The sequence below is a fragment of the Anoplophora glabripennis genome, unplaced genomic scaffold, assembly GCF_000390285.2.
Source record: "Anoplophora glabripennis isolate ALB-LARVAE unplaced genomic scaffold, Agla_2.0 scaffold112, whole genome shotgun sequence".
In the NCBI taxonomy this organism is placed as follows: Eukaryota; Metazoa; Arthropoda; class Insecta; order Coleoptera; family Cerambycidae; genus Anoplophora; species Anoplophora glabripennis.
Window position 1 is genome coordinate 266869 of NW_019416609.1, and position 15333 is coordinate 282201.

Consider the following 15333-nt stretch of genomic DNA (forward strand, 5'->3'; position numbering starts at 1 on the left):
TCTACCCTGAAGGCTGCTAACAGGTGCGGGTTGTTTTATTTGTAGCAAGGAAAATTTGCAACTTGTCGCGAAGGTGTTGATATACAGGGTGATCTTTAGACTCTGATGAAAGTTGTCATTTTACGAGTGAATCGTGACATCAAGTGTTTTAATTTTACAGATTTTGCGGTGGTTTTCACTTTACCTGTAATTTATAAATTTAATCAACTATTCCTACTGTTATAACAGGTCACTTCACTTGTTTTAAAGTCATTTTTACATCACAGATGTTTATATATAAGGTGTTAAGTACTCAAAATTGGAGAGTATGTAAAATATGTCGGGTAACTCGAGAAACAGTTTTTATTTCGTAACTTCAAAACGATCTAATATTAAATCGTGAAATTTAGGGGTTGGATTACTATTTGTGTGCTTAATAATCGGCATAATATACAAATTAAAATTTGCTACAGGGGCCTAAGAAAATGCGAGATCATGGGGCAAACTTTACAATTTTTTTTGTGCGCAATTTTTTCTACTTCTTGAACCGAAAATATGAAAATTTATCATATTTTGCATAAAAAAGGTACTCTTGTTAGATTTTACTAGCATTAGCCGTTTTCTAGAAAAGTTATGCAATAAAAACTGATTCCTGAGTTACCCCTTCAAGGGGCTGTATCTCCCTTAGGGGTCGCCACTGACAAAAACTCTACTAAGGTTTTCATCATATTTCGACATGTTTTACATACTCTCCAATTTCGAGTAGGTACTTATTTCGTTAACTATACTGGGACATACTATTATTATTAAATAATGTTGGGACCTACCTATATTTTCTAATAAAATGTAGTCATTTTACAATTTCACTTGAGACTTCGAGTTTTTTAAGCTACTATTTTTAAGTAACATTTGCCAACTTAGCCATTTTTATTAATCTTGTATTACTTAGTCAGTTTTGGTATTTAAGATATTTGTCAGTTCTCAAAAATTCGGTGTAGGAACTTTGTAACGTTGCCTTTTAATGAAATGTAAATATAAGAACCGTTTTGATGTCATCTGTCAATTTAAAGCCATTTTTACATTACGTAGGTGTCGCTAAATTGTCGGAGGAAATGTATTTCTCTTACAATTATGGCAAAAACCTTACAACTTTAGTTTTTGATAAAATTTTCAATTGTAAAGTCATTTTACAGATATGACTTTATTTTTTACAGTTTTTGTAGTCATTTTTACAATAACCTTGAATAATATATTTATAATTATATAATACATTTAAATAGGTAATATTTCTATTTGTCAACTTAGTATATTTTACACTGCGAAGCTCGTTAAATCTTGATACATAACTTAGCTTCCTGATAAAGTGAAGTCATTTTGCAGGTGACTTGAGTATTTTGTTACAATTTAGGTAGACAATTTAACTTCATTTTTACATTGTGGAAGAATTGAAGTACAGGGTGATCTTTTGTCGAAGAAAATGTGTTGTTCTTTTTGTTATTATTAAAACGTTTATGACGTTAAATTTACAGTAGTAGTCATTTGACAGATGACTTCAGAGTTAAGTATCTTTATTTTTAGTTGTGTAGTAATATTTACAATGACTTGTAGTTTATAAATCTAAGAACTATTTCTATTTTTGTAGCCTTTGTCTCTTGTCAATTTGATCTCATTATTACTTAGCAGACAGATTGATGTAAGCGAAATATTTTATTGGATATTTACAATTTTTGTGGTAATTTTTTGTGAATTTTATAATAATTTACTTAAATTATTTCTATATTTTTTAAACTTACATATCGATTATGTAAATGATGTTTCATATGTAAAAACATATTTTTAAGTTTTTTAATACTCACTTTACAAATGAACAATTCAATATTTATACTTTTATTTCTTTTGCAACATGCAGCTTAAAGTTATATTTATAAATAAAATATAATTTGTGATTTCAAGTATTCTACAATTGTTAACTTGAAGTCATTTTTACAAGGACCTGAGACTATGTATATAAATAGTTTATAGTAATATTTTCATTTCTACAGACTTATAACTGCTAATTGTGACGCCATGCATTTATTTCTACGACTTGTGATAAGTAGTCATGACTTGTAGATAGTAATACTTTAAATTTTACAGACTTTCCGGTGTAAGTTATTTTGACAATTACCGATAAACTGTAACTTCTAATACTTATGAAAGTGACTTAGTGCTGTGTAGAATACCAGCCACTACAACAATTTTAAAGACTCGAACGTATGCACTGTAGTCATTTCGAAAGTTTATCTGTAAATTACGACTTCTAGTACTTTTGAAAATGACGCAGTTCTGTTCTGGTCACCAATTACTCTAGTTCGAGCAATTTTGATACCAAAGCGCGTCGCAACACTTCAGATATGCGGAAACCAGATGAATAGTGTTGGAAAGTTAATAAAGAAATGTAAGAAATTAATAATTAATACCAGCCGAGGAGCAGCCAGACGGAAAACTTGACGATATTAAATTTATGAGGTCTACTCAAGTGGTGAGGTAGACACAAATGAATTATTTACTCCGAGCAAAGCGGACCGCTTTTCTGCCAGAAACGAGATTTATTTGCCTCTTGTTGAATCGGTTATTTTTCCAAGGTGACGGCGACGGCATCGTGATTTATCCCGTCTTCTTCGGGAGCACAAGTTCGTTCGCGGAACGAACGAAATAAAAAAATTAGACACGTTTTTCGTACCGCGATAAAAAGGGTAATTGGTGTTGCTGTTTGTTTTAGCCAACTCGGATTAGAGAATTGAGAATTAACAAGGTTTTCTTAATCATCTCGGTTCGCTGGGTTGGGAATTGAATCAGCAGTCGCGGGGAACTTGGGAAATTTAAAATACGATAATCTGCATACCTTAAAAACTACGGGTCTGAACTTTGCGTCTTGTTAATGTGGTGGTAACAACGTTTTTCGTTTCTCATTGTTTTTTCATTGTTTCCGGTGAAGTAGATAGCAATTAAAATAAAATAATAACGCGTGTGTAGTGTATGGAATGTTTTAAGTGCGTGAGAAAAATTGTTTCAGTAAATACTTTATCCATGTGGGCGAAAAGTCATGACTATTTTATTGAGTAATTTATCTATTTTTTTTCCTTTCGCCATTTTATCCAAGCCGATGATGAACAACCTATTTATTATGTCTAATTGATAGTCCGATATACCAAAAGCATTTCAAAATATTTGTGTCATCCTTGTCTAATATTCTGGGGAATAGGTCAGGACTGTAGGGAGGTCAACCCATTTTTTATAAATCATCTCTTAAACTGTAGAGTCAATCAAACACTGAGTGATCTTTTTTTTGCTTACCCGGAAATATTTCTTCATGCTATCATACTTCCAATATTAGTTGTCTACTTCCTTCACAATTTTTAGATTAAAATTCTGATGTACTACTCTGTAAATTATAAAAAATTCCAAATGTTTCGAATTTTCACCACCAAGCACGGCGGTGACAACATTTTTAACAGTAAAGCGATGTTTCGCATTGTATTAGGTATTATCCAGTGCCAATTTGGTTAGTACAACTCACCACCAAGAACGGCGGTGACATTTTTAACAGCGAAGCGATGTTTCGCATTGTATTAGCTACTATCCAGTGCCAATTTGGTTATTGCAACTCTCCCGGTTTCCAAAATTCAATACCTATGCATGTTTTCAGCCACAAAAATTCCGAATATTTCGAATTTTCACCATCAAGAACGGCGGTGACAACATTTTTAACAGTAAGGCGATGTTTCGCATTGTATTATCTAAGTCCTGTGCACATTTGGTTAGTGCAATTCTCCCAGTTTCGAAAATTCAGTACCTATGCATCTGTTCAGTCACGAAAATCGAATAATTCCAAATATTTCGAATCTTGCATTTATGAAGCTTTTACCATCGATTAAACAACACTGCTTCGTTATCGATATCCACTATTTATTCGAAACATATTGTCAATTCATAACTTAATATTCTCACAATACAAAACATTTATTATTTCCATGCCTTAAGGATAGTATTTACCTTGACGAGTAGTTTATTCCTTTTAGATTTTGGATTATTATGGGATTAATTTTGCTATAATATAAAAGATAGTATAAAAATATCGAAATTAGCAGCACTACTAAAAACATAATTTTTATTGTACAAAAATCATTGTCGGTACTAAATGGTTATAATAGTTATCCCTACAAAAACCTAAATAATGTATACATTAATGGTATTAACATTAAAGACATTTTAGTAGGAGAGGCCTTGTTACAGAGATCGGTGTAGCATGTCTCGCAGGATTCTAAAGTGTTGAACTGAGTTGAATTTTGTCCCAGTTGCACGCATGTAAGAGATGTACAATGTCTGTGAATGACCGAAGATCCCGCATCTGAAAATCAAAACAAAAACTATTATAGAAAAAAATATACAGACTTTTTTTGTTACTAACAAGCTATCGTTGTACCGTTGATCTTTCTCTAATTATTATCCCAATAGTATGAATCTTGAGAAAGCTTTTTGGATGGTAGAGCCTGGTTATCTACAGAAAATGCGTGATAACCAACAGCAAAGCCTGAAATCATACGTAACGGCACTGACGATACCGGAGATGACCACGCCCTCCACCCCACCACTGTACTATGCAGAACTAGATGCGCGCGCAGCGACATCAACGCTATAACAGGTCCGCTACCATAACGACTAACCTGAGAACAACAAGTAAATAAAATTAATATCAACTGTTTATATGAAAGCCTTAACGCCACTATTTAAATATATTTTTGAAAATAAATATTGTTTCATAAAATATTTTTTTGTAAATAAATTTCTGCGTCACTGAATATTTGAGTATATGCGATATTTTTCGAAAATGTTAACATTTTTTAACAGAAAAACCTTTTTTATGCCTTTCCACGCTCTGTTAATATAATTTACTGTAGATTGCAGCTTTCTTTAATAAAAACTAACATTATACGCCTCTGGTTAGCGCCATTCAGTTCAAAGCCAGTGTAGCGAGAGAAAAAACGCTAAAATAATAAGTCTACCTGACCAAACCGACAAAAGCAAAAGTTTTTCATTGCTTCGTATGATAAACTTCCCTTTTATGAAGCTAATTTAGTGAACAACGTACAGCGAAAAAATATATTCCAGTAATACAAAAGTATCGGAGATAGAAATTGTTTCGGGGCTTTGAAAATTGTGTAATTTTTATTCACATATACGGAGGGGTAAATCGGAGTAACAGTGATGCAAATGCGTTTCCAAATAACCACTTCCATTACGGATTATTTGGTATGGTATCGCGATGCACTGAAATTCACCATTCTGGAAATAGAATCCGCTCTGTCACAGTATCGACGCTCTGCTTATGAATAAGATATCCGAGATGCATTTATATTTATTGAAAATTTGATGCCCGCAGCTGTTGCTGCGAGATCCAATAGCGAGCAAATGATACTTTATATAATTCGAAGCCTAGTAGAAGATATCGCAGGAGATGGGATGTTCTGATTGTAATTTATATTGTACCAATAATTTTGTTTGAAACAGTCATTTTCGCGTTGGCAATTAAATTCTGGTAAAATTAAAAATTACTGAAACAATAAGGTCAAGACGTTAAATTGACATTTGTGCATTTTTCAGTGGCGTTTTCTGAACAGTGTCTCGTATTATATTCATGTACTTCATGATTTAATAAAAATTTGCCCTTATTTTGGAAAATATATACACACATCTCTAATATAAAAATGTGTATCAGAATTTTAAAACTCTTAAACAGGCCCCTGCAAGAACAACTCATGTTAACACCTGCAAAGATCCTCAAGATATGCTGAACAACAAATACATCAGGAGCACCAGTAGATATTCCCCAAAAACATATCCCATAACGCAACCTAGAAGAAATATAATAGACTCAATAACTGAATTTGAATGCAAAGTCCATAAGTTTTTTCATAAAGCAATACTCAAATACTTTAAAGAAGCAGAACGTTGTTGTTATCGGTCTGTAATTTTCCATGAGTGAAGGATCAGATTTCTTAAAAAACTGGAATAACCTTGTCTATTTTTAAAAACTTTTTCCATTAGACAGTGAAATATTTACAAAGTGGATAAGAGGCAAAATAATGAAATTTAATATCTTTTTTAGAATAAATGTATGAATTTCATCTGCATCTGAAGAAGTCTTATTTTCTAATTTATTTGTCAGTAACGACAATATTCAGTAAATGGGTACAACATTAAAGTATTTCTATTCTCAGTGATAGTAACGTTAGGATGTAGAGTATTGTTACTAGACCAGGGGGATCTGTTTTGAGGTGGATGTGAGAGGGGGCAAGCAAAATTTTTCTGGATTACCTTCAGTACAACTCACATAATAAAAGTATAGATCCCTAGATCTAGGCGAGGCCAGGAACATTTTCAAAATTGCAAAAATGTTTAAAAAGTTTGAAAAGTACCTATTTTATCTGAGTTTTTACTTATACCTTGAAACCTATCAATTTTGGAAGAATATTGAAGAGGAAAAAAAGATTTAGAATTGAATTTTGCACAATATACAGTAAGTTCAAAATGTTTAAATTTATTACCGATGTCGCAAAATAGCAATAATTGATGAAAAAAAGGCGAAATAATCAAGTTTTTTGGATAATTTTTTTTTAATATTTTAATTGTTCCGAGGGCATTCTAATTTTGATAAAAAAACTTTAGAGTATAATAAAACAACACACCAAATTTCATTAAAATCGATTCGATAGTTTTCGCAAAATAATTTCTTTTTTTAATTTTGAAACAAAATTTTCGAATTTTCAAAATGTTGCACAGCCTCAAATAAAGTATCTAGACTCTTGAAAATTTTTCCACATAGAAAAGATTGCTCAACCTTTCAAACGGTTTCTGAAAAATTTAAATCGGTTGATTAGGACGGCCACAGTAAATTTTTAAAGTTAACACTCTTTTTTTTATTTTTAAACAATTAGATTACATTTATCAATTTGCAGTTTAGTTTTTTTCAAAAATTATAATTTTAAAGTACTATTTTTTCTTAATTTTAACCTAACAAAAAATTTATTTCTAAACAAAAATTATTTTGCGGAAACTATCGAACCGATTTTAATGAAATTTGGTGTGTTGTTCTATTATACTCTAAATTTTTTTTAAGAATGCCGTCGGAGCAATTAAAATATTTAAAAAAAATTATTCAAAAAACTTGATTATTTTGCCTTTTTTCATCAATTATTGCTATTTTGCAACATCGGTAATAAATTTAAACATTTTTAATTTGCAGTATATTGTGCAGTATTCAATTCTCAAACTTTTTTCCTCTTCAATATTTTTCCAAAATGCATAGGTTCCTATATAAAATAGGTACTTTTTAAATTTTTTAAACATTTTTTCAATTTTGAAAATATTCTGGACCTCGCTCAGATCTAGGGAACTACACTTTAATTATGTCAGTTGTAATTTGTTCATTAACAAGTAAAGTTTGATAGTTTTCTCCTTTTAATAAAGTTAAAAGTAATTCAACTCAAAAACAAAAGTATGTTTCGGAAGTATGTAATACTAAATTATATGCATTAAGTTTAATCTATAATTCATGTGTCAATTTTAAAAAAAATTTTATTGAATTACACGTAACCCCTTCAACCACGCCACTGAGGTTTAGGGATTTTCATTTGATCTAACCAACCTTGCATTGTTGGTTACCTACGCTCGATGGGCTCATAGCTTGTAAACATTTATGAATGTTTTATATATCAAAAAGCGTCTTTCCTTTTGTTAATTATTAATTGAATAAGCGACGAAGGCAGTAGAAAATGTTTCTTTAAACTTGATTTTGAACTTAATAATGAAATGATCCGTCTGTTCCATATCACTGAAGATCAGTTGAAAGGAAAGTGCGTATTAGTTTTAACCTCAACATACAACTCTTGTTAAATGAGTCAACGGTGACTAGGTACATGCTTTAATTTGCTTGACTTACTTTATATGAATTAATAATTATTTTCTAGAAACAATTGAAGCTAGTTATAACTATCTACGTAAACTTTGACTGCTTTAGAAGTGAGCTAAATTGTTATTAACTGAGACCTGCTACTCAAAACTAACTTTGATGAAAGGTGCGATATAAAATTAACACACCCAATAAAACTTTAGATTTTAATTAGAAGCCAGGCCGATGTGTCAACTAAATGCGCTGTCAAAGCCTGTTTCGATTAATTGTGTTTTGCGAGGCATGCACCCAACAAATTAGATTAACAGAAAAATGTTTTGACACCAAACAAAAGCTACTGTTTTTCCAATCCATCGGAAAACTTCAATAGCCGGTGTTACTTTAGGGCTTTTTTCGCGCGTCGTACAGCACACTTTGATCTAGAAAGTATTAAATAGAACACCGCTTGCTAGTTTCTAGAAAAACAAATTTAAAAGCATGACAAAAAAGAATAACTTCATAATAAATTTTATGTTATTGAAAGACAATGGTGGTACTTACTTGTCCAAACGTATTTGACGCAACTAAGGTCTGTTGCACACGTTGTTTGTGTTACAGATTCTACGTTCGTCTCACAAGCTAGCCCTAACCCTTTAGGTTGAGAACACTCATAGCAGATCAATGCTGAGTCTGAAAAAAATTCGATTTTATTTGGAAGAAGTGCTTGGTACAATATAGCGTAGTTCAATTTGTCAAAGGAAAAATAATTTAATCAGTCTATAAATGAGTCTATATTGGTATCAAAAGTAACAAAACAGTATCTAATGAAACACAATGGTTTAAGAATATAAATCTAATTAAAATCAGGGTTATTCCAAATTCTTTGGTAACTTCTTTTGGATTTTGTTGAAAAATGCATTCATGTAATAACAATACATATACTGATGCAGCTATTTTCGATTGCATAGATATCCCTCACGATAGTAATGCGTATTTTATTAGTCACATGACGCCACTGTAATACCATTTCTGACCCACATTACACAAGGAAATGAATTGACCACCATTAGTCGACCACTTTACCTAATCGAATGTGTGAGGCTTTTCAATTATTGCCTCTAATCACCCGTAAATCACCCTTCAAACAATCAAGCCATCCCATTAGGCAGAACAATTAACTCTGAATTGGATGTTTCGGTAATTGGAAAGTATGTAAAAAATAAGTCACTAAATTACTATGAACAATAAAATAATGTTAATTCCACGCACAATTGACAGTTTCATGTGTCAAAGGTACAAGTTATACAACAAATGTTGTGACAAAAAGATCTGGAAGATTTTGAGGTTGAAGATGGCAACAGGCTTCAATTTAACTGATCTGAACTGAACCCCAAAGTGCGTAAGATCACTTAAAAATTAACCTAGGTACTATTCAAACTTTCTTAACGTGTTAAAATATAATTCATCATTGGATTGGATTATTCTTGTCAGTATTGCATACTCACTTGAATCTACTTTTGAAAACGCTATTAATAGCATCAACACCAAAGAAGTTAGTTGGATCATGGTTCACTTGTTTCTATCAACTAAATAGTTTTAGGTTCGCGAAAAGCGTAATTTGTTTGTTTACACGGTGTTAGAGATAAGATATGCTCCATGGGAGGTAAATATAATTTAAGGGATTAGCTAAGGAAATTGGAAATAACTGTTTGGAAACACTTGAAAACATATACAAAGCGTTCAAGGAATATGAAGAAGTATGTATTTGCTATTCAGTTTTTTGTATTTATGAACTAATTTTCCAAAACAATGTAGTACGCGGTAATATAGTCATAGCCTATCAGTCGTAAAACTGCATACTTTACTTTTTGTCCAATTCAATTATTAGTAATGACGTTTTTTCACAAAATGCCGATTTTCTCAGAAATCGTTATTTTTTCGAAAAAGTGTAAAAAATATTTAAAATTAAATTTCCTGTAATACTGGTAAAACTACTAATAATTGGCATACTGACAAAAAAATCGTTATCATTTTAAGGACGCCCCCACCCCTAGTCCGGTCCGAATTGGCTTCCAATGAATTCATATTTTTACCAACTAAAGATAACAATAAACGCAAATCATGTACCAAATCGACATATTGTATATCTTTCCACAACTGGCTTTACTATTTTTTCTTTGATAGGAAGGTAAAAAAAGCGATAGAAAAGTTTTTAATACAAAAATTTTCGCTTTCTTTGTGAATTTTTATAATACAAAACAAACAAAACAATTGAATAATGGGATTCAAAATTAAAGAAAAATATATTTTTTTTAAATGGAACACCCTATATATTAGTGCATACTTAGCTTCGTTAAATTTTTCTCTTTTTGCAAAAATATATTATGTTATTGTTTGATTCAGGACTTTTCGACATATTTCTGTTTAAAATTATTTTTGAAAAAACAGGAGGGAAATTTATGTCTGACGGATCGCAGTGGCTATGGACGAGGTAAGCGGAACAAACAAATGACTGGCAGAAATTTATTTATCCTCGTTAATTTATTTCATATAACAAACTATTTTAACAAAGAAATAATGTTTAGTGAGAACGAAAAATTTGAAGTTATCCCTTTATTTTATGGTAACAATAAAAATCATTCTTAACTTTAACAAGTCTTAACAGAATTTTAATACCTATAATTAATAGAAACCAACTAAAACACAAACGGTCACAGATGCTCAATGTGACCGCCATTATTATTGATGCACTTCGTATAATTCAGAACTGCATTTAGTATGAAAGTACAAATTTTATATACATTGATCAACTTTATGTCTTAGTTCATCTAAGTTTACACTAGTTTCCTTATAAACCTCGTTTTTTAAGTAACCCCACGGAAAACTGTCCAAAGGTGTAGGGTCTGGGCTATTTGAAGGCCATTGATTACTTCCTCCATTACCAATCCACAAATCAAACATATTATTTAAATAATTTCGTACTGCTCTGGTTTTATACGTAGGCGCTCCGTTTTGGTGCCGAATTAAATTGGTATAGTCGATCAGCGGCAGGTCATCCAATTTGTTTTCTATTTGATTTTTAAACACCTTCATAAAATAGTTTGCCAATGATTTTATTTCTCAATATACCGCACCAAACATTAATTATCCTCCTTGGGATTGCTGTATTTATCAGCTTGACGTTAACTTTGAATATATTTTTTTATTTTTTACCAAACCGCGTTGAACACTTACGTTAAAGGTGCCTAAAAAATAAAACACCGTACGCGAAAATAACAAATAGACACAAAAACGTCAACTTTGTAAATCGTTTGTCTTTTGCAAATTTTTTAGGACCCAATTTTTGGGGAATGTTCCGATAATTTTTTGTAATTCATCATAAATGGACCCCCAAGAAAAATGATTTGTTAATAAGAGCAAACATTGTAATCTTTAGATACGTTAAAAGAATATCTTATTGTTTTATGTCATGTAAACCATAAACTGACTTTATCTCTGTGTAATGTTTTAAGTATATACATGCAAACAACTGCGTATATTAACATTAACTATGTACTCCGCTATCAACTCTATACGTGAGAGAGGCACTACTACACCCGATTTCGCCAACCTTGAAAGCCATAAAGATTGCCTGGTTGTTTGTTCCACGTTCACAAATCTCCTGCAATAAAACATATTTTATTTGTTTGCATTACGTACGAACCTCCATTTAGCTACGTCACCACGGATAAACCTTTCGGGGAAAGGATGGGGCTCTCGGTTTAATTTCTAATAAAATTTTATTGGCGGTGCCTCCTCTACCCTCAATTATGGTCGATTTTGTCGATATAAAATCTGCTCCTTCGTAGTTAGGGGGGTCTAACGACCGACGCGTGGTTCTTGCCGTCGTACATATTCCACGTTTAGGCGGTTTAATGGACTAGGTTTCTGTTTGAAGGGACGAAAATGTCAAGCGGAATGTAGTGCTATAAAAATAAATTTGGACTGAAAGTTGATATTTAGTAGAGATTTAAATAGGTAGGTAGATACATGTCAGCAGGAATAAGGTACTAAGTGAGAAACAGGGCTAGATGAGCTGAAGCGTAATTGGGCAATGACCAAAAGTCGATTAATTTTCAAAATTTTGGCTCACTTATATTTAGTCCAGAGAACCAAGAAATAAAATATTGAAAATAACCAAAGCAATCAATTTTGTTAGGTATTGGTGATTGAAAATGTACATATTTTATTAAAATAAATACGTTTTCCAGTAGTTTTTCTCGAATAACTCGGAAAATAGACATTCTATGAAAAAAAAACATCACGAACAAAATGAAGCTTATAGAAAAAGAAAAAGGTTTTATTTATGGAGGTGCAATAGGTGCTGGGATACGGCTGGTTGAAGATAATTTCATGTCCGCCAGAAATTAAATTGGAAGCATTTAACGTAAAATAACTAGAAAAATTTATTTTTCAAGAAAAATGCACAGAACTTTAAAATGAACTTGACTTTAAGTCATTAGCATAAAAATTAGAGTTATGATCAAAATAAAACTGTTAATTCGCTTTTTCGGAAAAATATCAGTATAAAACTGATGAATTTTTCACGAGATTTAAAATTAAAGGTAATTCTCCTACAATTTACATTTTTATGTGCTAACAATATACTATTACAAGTTTAAGCAGTTTAGAATGCATATTTTTGAAAAAAAATTGTAATTCCAAAAAAAAAACAGATACGAAAAATATTCAAGAGTACAAAAGTTAAGATTTTTTTTCACAGAATATTTAGGTTTTTTTTATTTGTGTAGGATGAAAATTAATAGAGATGTCGCTGCTAGAAGTTTGCAGTTGAGGGCAAACGTAATATTTTTCAAAAACTTTAACCTCAAAAATTACGCTTTAAAAAATATTCAGTTTTACAGTACTTTTAGCTGTCGAAATTTTCTGTAAAGTCGTTTTTGGATCGTCGTAATAGCTTTAAAATTAAGGAAGTTATCGTTAAGAAACCAACGGTACCTTACCGCTTCAATTTTCCGAGCATATCAATATTTTGGTTATTCACAACTTTGGAGCATTCTATATCTATATACATAGAATACCTTCACTTTTCCCCTATAATCTTTTAATAATTCGGCTTATCAACTTTAAATGTATACAATTGTTTTTATTTGTACAATGAAGGTGATTTTTAAGAAACCCTGTGATCTAATAAACACTATAGGAAGATAATACACTTCTAATTCATTTAAAATAATTTAAAAGCCATTTTTTTATATTTTGTCATTGGGGGTGGTTTTTAAGGGTTTAAAACAATGCGATAAATTATAAATTGTATTATAAACAGGTAAAAGAATTTAATTTATCCAGTTTGTACTATCAAATCATTTCAAACTGTTAAAAACTATGTTTTCTTTATATTTTGTTATTAGGGGTAGGTTTTTAGGAGCTGAAATATCGTAATAAATTATTTATAATACCATAAACTATTGAAAAGATTTCTATCTATAATATATGCGCCATAAGAATATTTTAAGGTCAAATAAATTATTAATTTTATATTTTTATCAATAAGTGTGATTTTGAAGGGTTGAAATTTTATAAAAATCACGTAAATTATATCCCACAATATAAAACACAATATAACAACAACGAAATTATTTAAATCGGTTTTTGTGTTATTTCAGCCTTGTTTGATGTGACATTGAAAAAAGAAGAATACTTTCGCATAATCAATTTTTATATGTAACTTTTTGTATTTGCAGGACCATCATGTTTATTATTTTAAATACGGCTCTGGAAATATTATTACATTTTTTGCAAGCCTTCATGACCCACAATACTGTGCTGCCTCAACCCGAATCAGACTCAGATGTTTTGTCTCGAAAAATTCATCTTATATGTTCCAAATTTATCTAAATTTTTTATTTAATAATTTTAATGTCTACGCTTGTGTCAACTCTATCTCTAAAAAGCTTCGGCACAGTTTGGACTTACTTAACGTATGGTGTGACAATAAACTATTAAATGATTCTAAATCTAAAACCGTCTCTTTTTCGTATCACTAATTCTGTTCGGTTTTGCTACAGATTGTGATATTGAACATTCCAGATTATATCAAGTATCCAGTTACCTTTTCCAGGTCAAAGCTTGCAGATTTTCTTCTTGGACAGATTTCAGATGGATAGCTTTGTTAGTAGAATATTTATGTACTCTGTAATGTTCTTATACAAAATTGTTAATCACGATATTGACTGCAATATGCAATTTATTAGTAGTTTCTCGTTCTTTCACCACTATTTTGCAATTATCTTGTTCATATCAAATAATAATTAATTAAATAAATAAATAAAAGACCTGAAAATTGCAAACGGTGTGGTTTAAGGTGGCTAAGCCAAGAACTACTGACTCAACTCGGGAATTTTGAAATCCATAGCTAAAAAAATGATTTATTACTACAGCTACTATTAAGTTATTCATAAAACATTGCTTTATAAAAAATTTGTAGAGGATATACCCGCATTTTAATTATCCACGATCGCCCTCGAAAGAAAAATAACCACCGACGAGTTGGGAAGAGCGGTGCCGAAACTTTCCATATAAGAAACCGAAGTTCTAAGGAAACTTTTTTAATTAACAGGCCGTTAGGGTCACCGGCCTACTGAATATTATAATAGCTGTTTATTCTTATCGCTCCAAGCGGTTTATTAATGGGCCTACAGTTGAAACTTTAAGGCTTCGATTGAGAGCGGGGAAGCTCGAGGCGTCGCCCATTATTAGAGTTTAAAAGTTGTAAACCCAAACTTTCGCCGATGACTTAAATACAATCCTGTTAATATACATTGTGTTAAAAGAATGGAGAGTAAAAAAAATTGATACCTAATATCTATTTTATCATTTTCTTTATTTTCAAGGGTTTGTGCAGTGGCGGAACTTCAAAGATTGAACCCCCACCCCCCAACCCCCAACAAAATTCATTCCGAGCTCCTCTAATTAAACTGAATTGAATTTTTATAAGAAAAAGTCATTGCCGTAGAAATTTTGCGTTTTACTGAAGATAATAGGGGGGAGCCTAGTGCCAAAAAATGCGAGATTTCTAGACCAGCCTAAGAATTTTGTCAATAAAATCCTTGTCTGCTCATCACATCTATCTGCCTAAGTAAGTGACAGACACATATTTAATTGACAAATTAGAGATAGAAAAACGAGTGGTAATTTCGATAGAGAGTTACGCTTTCGAAATTACTACTCTTTTTACAGCAGTTGTAAAGGAAAAAAATATTTACCTAATTTACTTAAGCCATAGAGTGTAACTAGCGCCCCCTATGAGCAACGCTAAAATTAGTCAGGCATTATTATTTGTTATACCAAATATCGTAAAACTTACAATTTTTACGCTGATAACTGCAAAACTTCCAAAATTACTGAGAAATTTCAAAATAATT

The 15333-nt window shown here is 31.3% G+C and overlaps 1 protein-coding gene across 1 annotated transcript; it reads right to left on the reverse strand.

Moving 5' to 3' along the window:
- Positions 1-4112: 4112 nt before the first annotated feature.
- On the reverse strand, positions 4113-9502 carry LOC108904525. Its single transcript, XM_018707119.1, has 3 exons — positions 9415-9502; positions 8471-8599; positions 4113-4369 (listed from the first exon to the last, which is right to left on the reverse strand). The coding sequence occupies exons 1-3, from the start codon at positions 9473-9475 to the stop codon at positions 4179-4181; spliced, it is 381 nt and encodes a 126-aa protein (XP_018562635.1). The 5' UTR covers positions 9476-9502; the 3' UTR covers positions 4113-4178.
- Positions 9503-15333: the final 5831 nt, after the last annotated feature.

What these genes read in the sequence shown, in the direction of transcription:
- LOC108904525 (XM_018707119.1), bottom strand. Translation starts at nt 9,475, where the DNA reads ATGATCCAACTAACTTCTTTGGTGTTGATGCTATTAATAGCGTTTTCA. An exon ending in GTTTTCAAAAGTAGATTCAA is followed by an intron (nt 8,600 to 9,414) that starts GTGAGTATGCAA and finishes AATTTTTTTCAG; the next exon opens with ACTCAGCATTGATCTGCTAT. An exon ending in CGTCAAATACGTTTGGACAA is followed by an intron (nt 4,370 to 8,470) that starts GTAAGTACCACC and finishes TTTGATTTTCAG; the next exon opens with ATGCGGGATCTTCGGTCATT.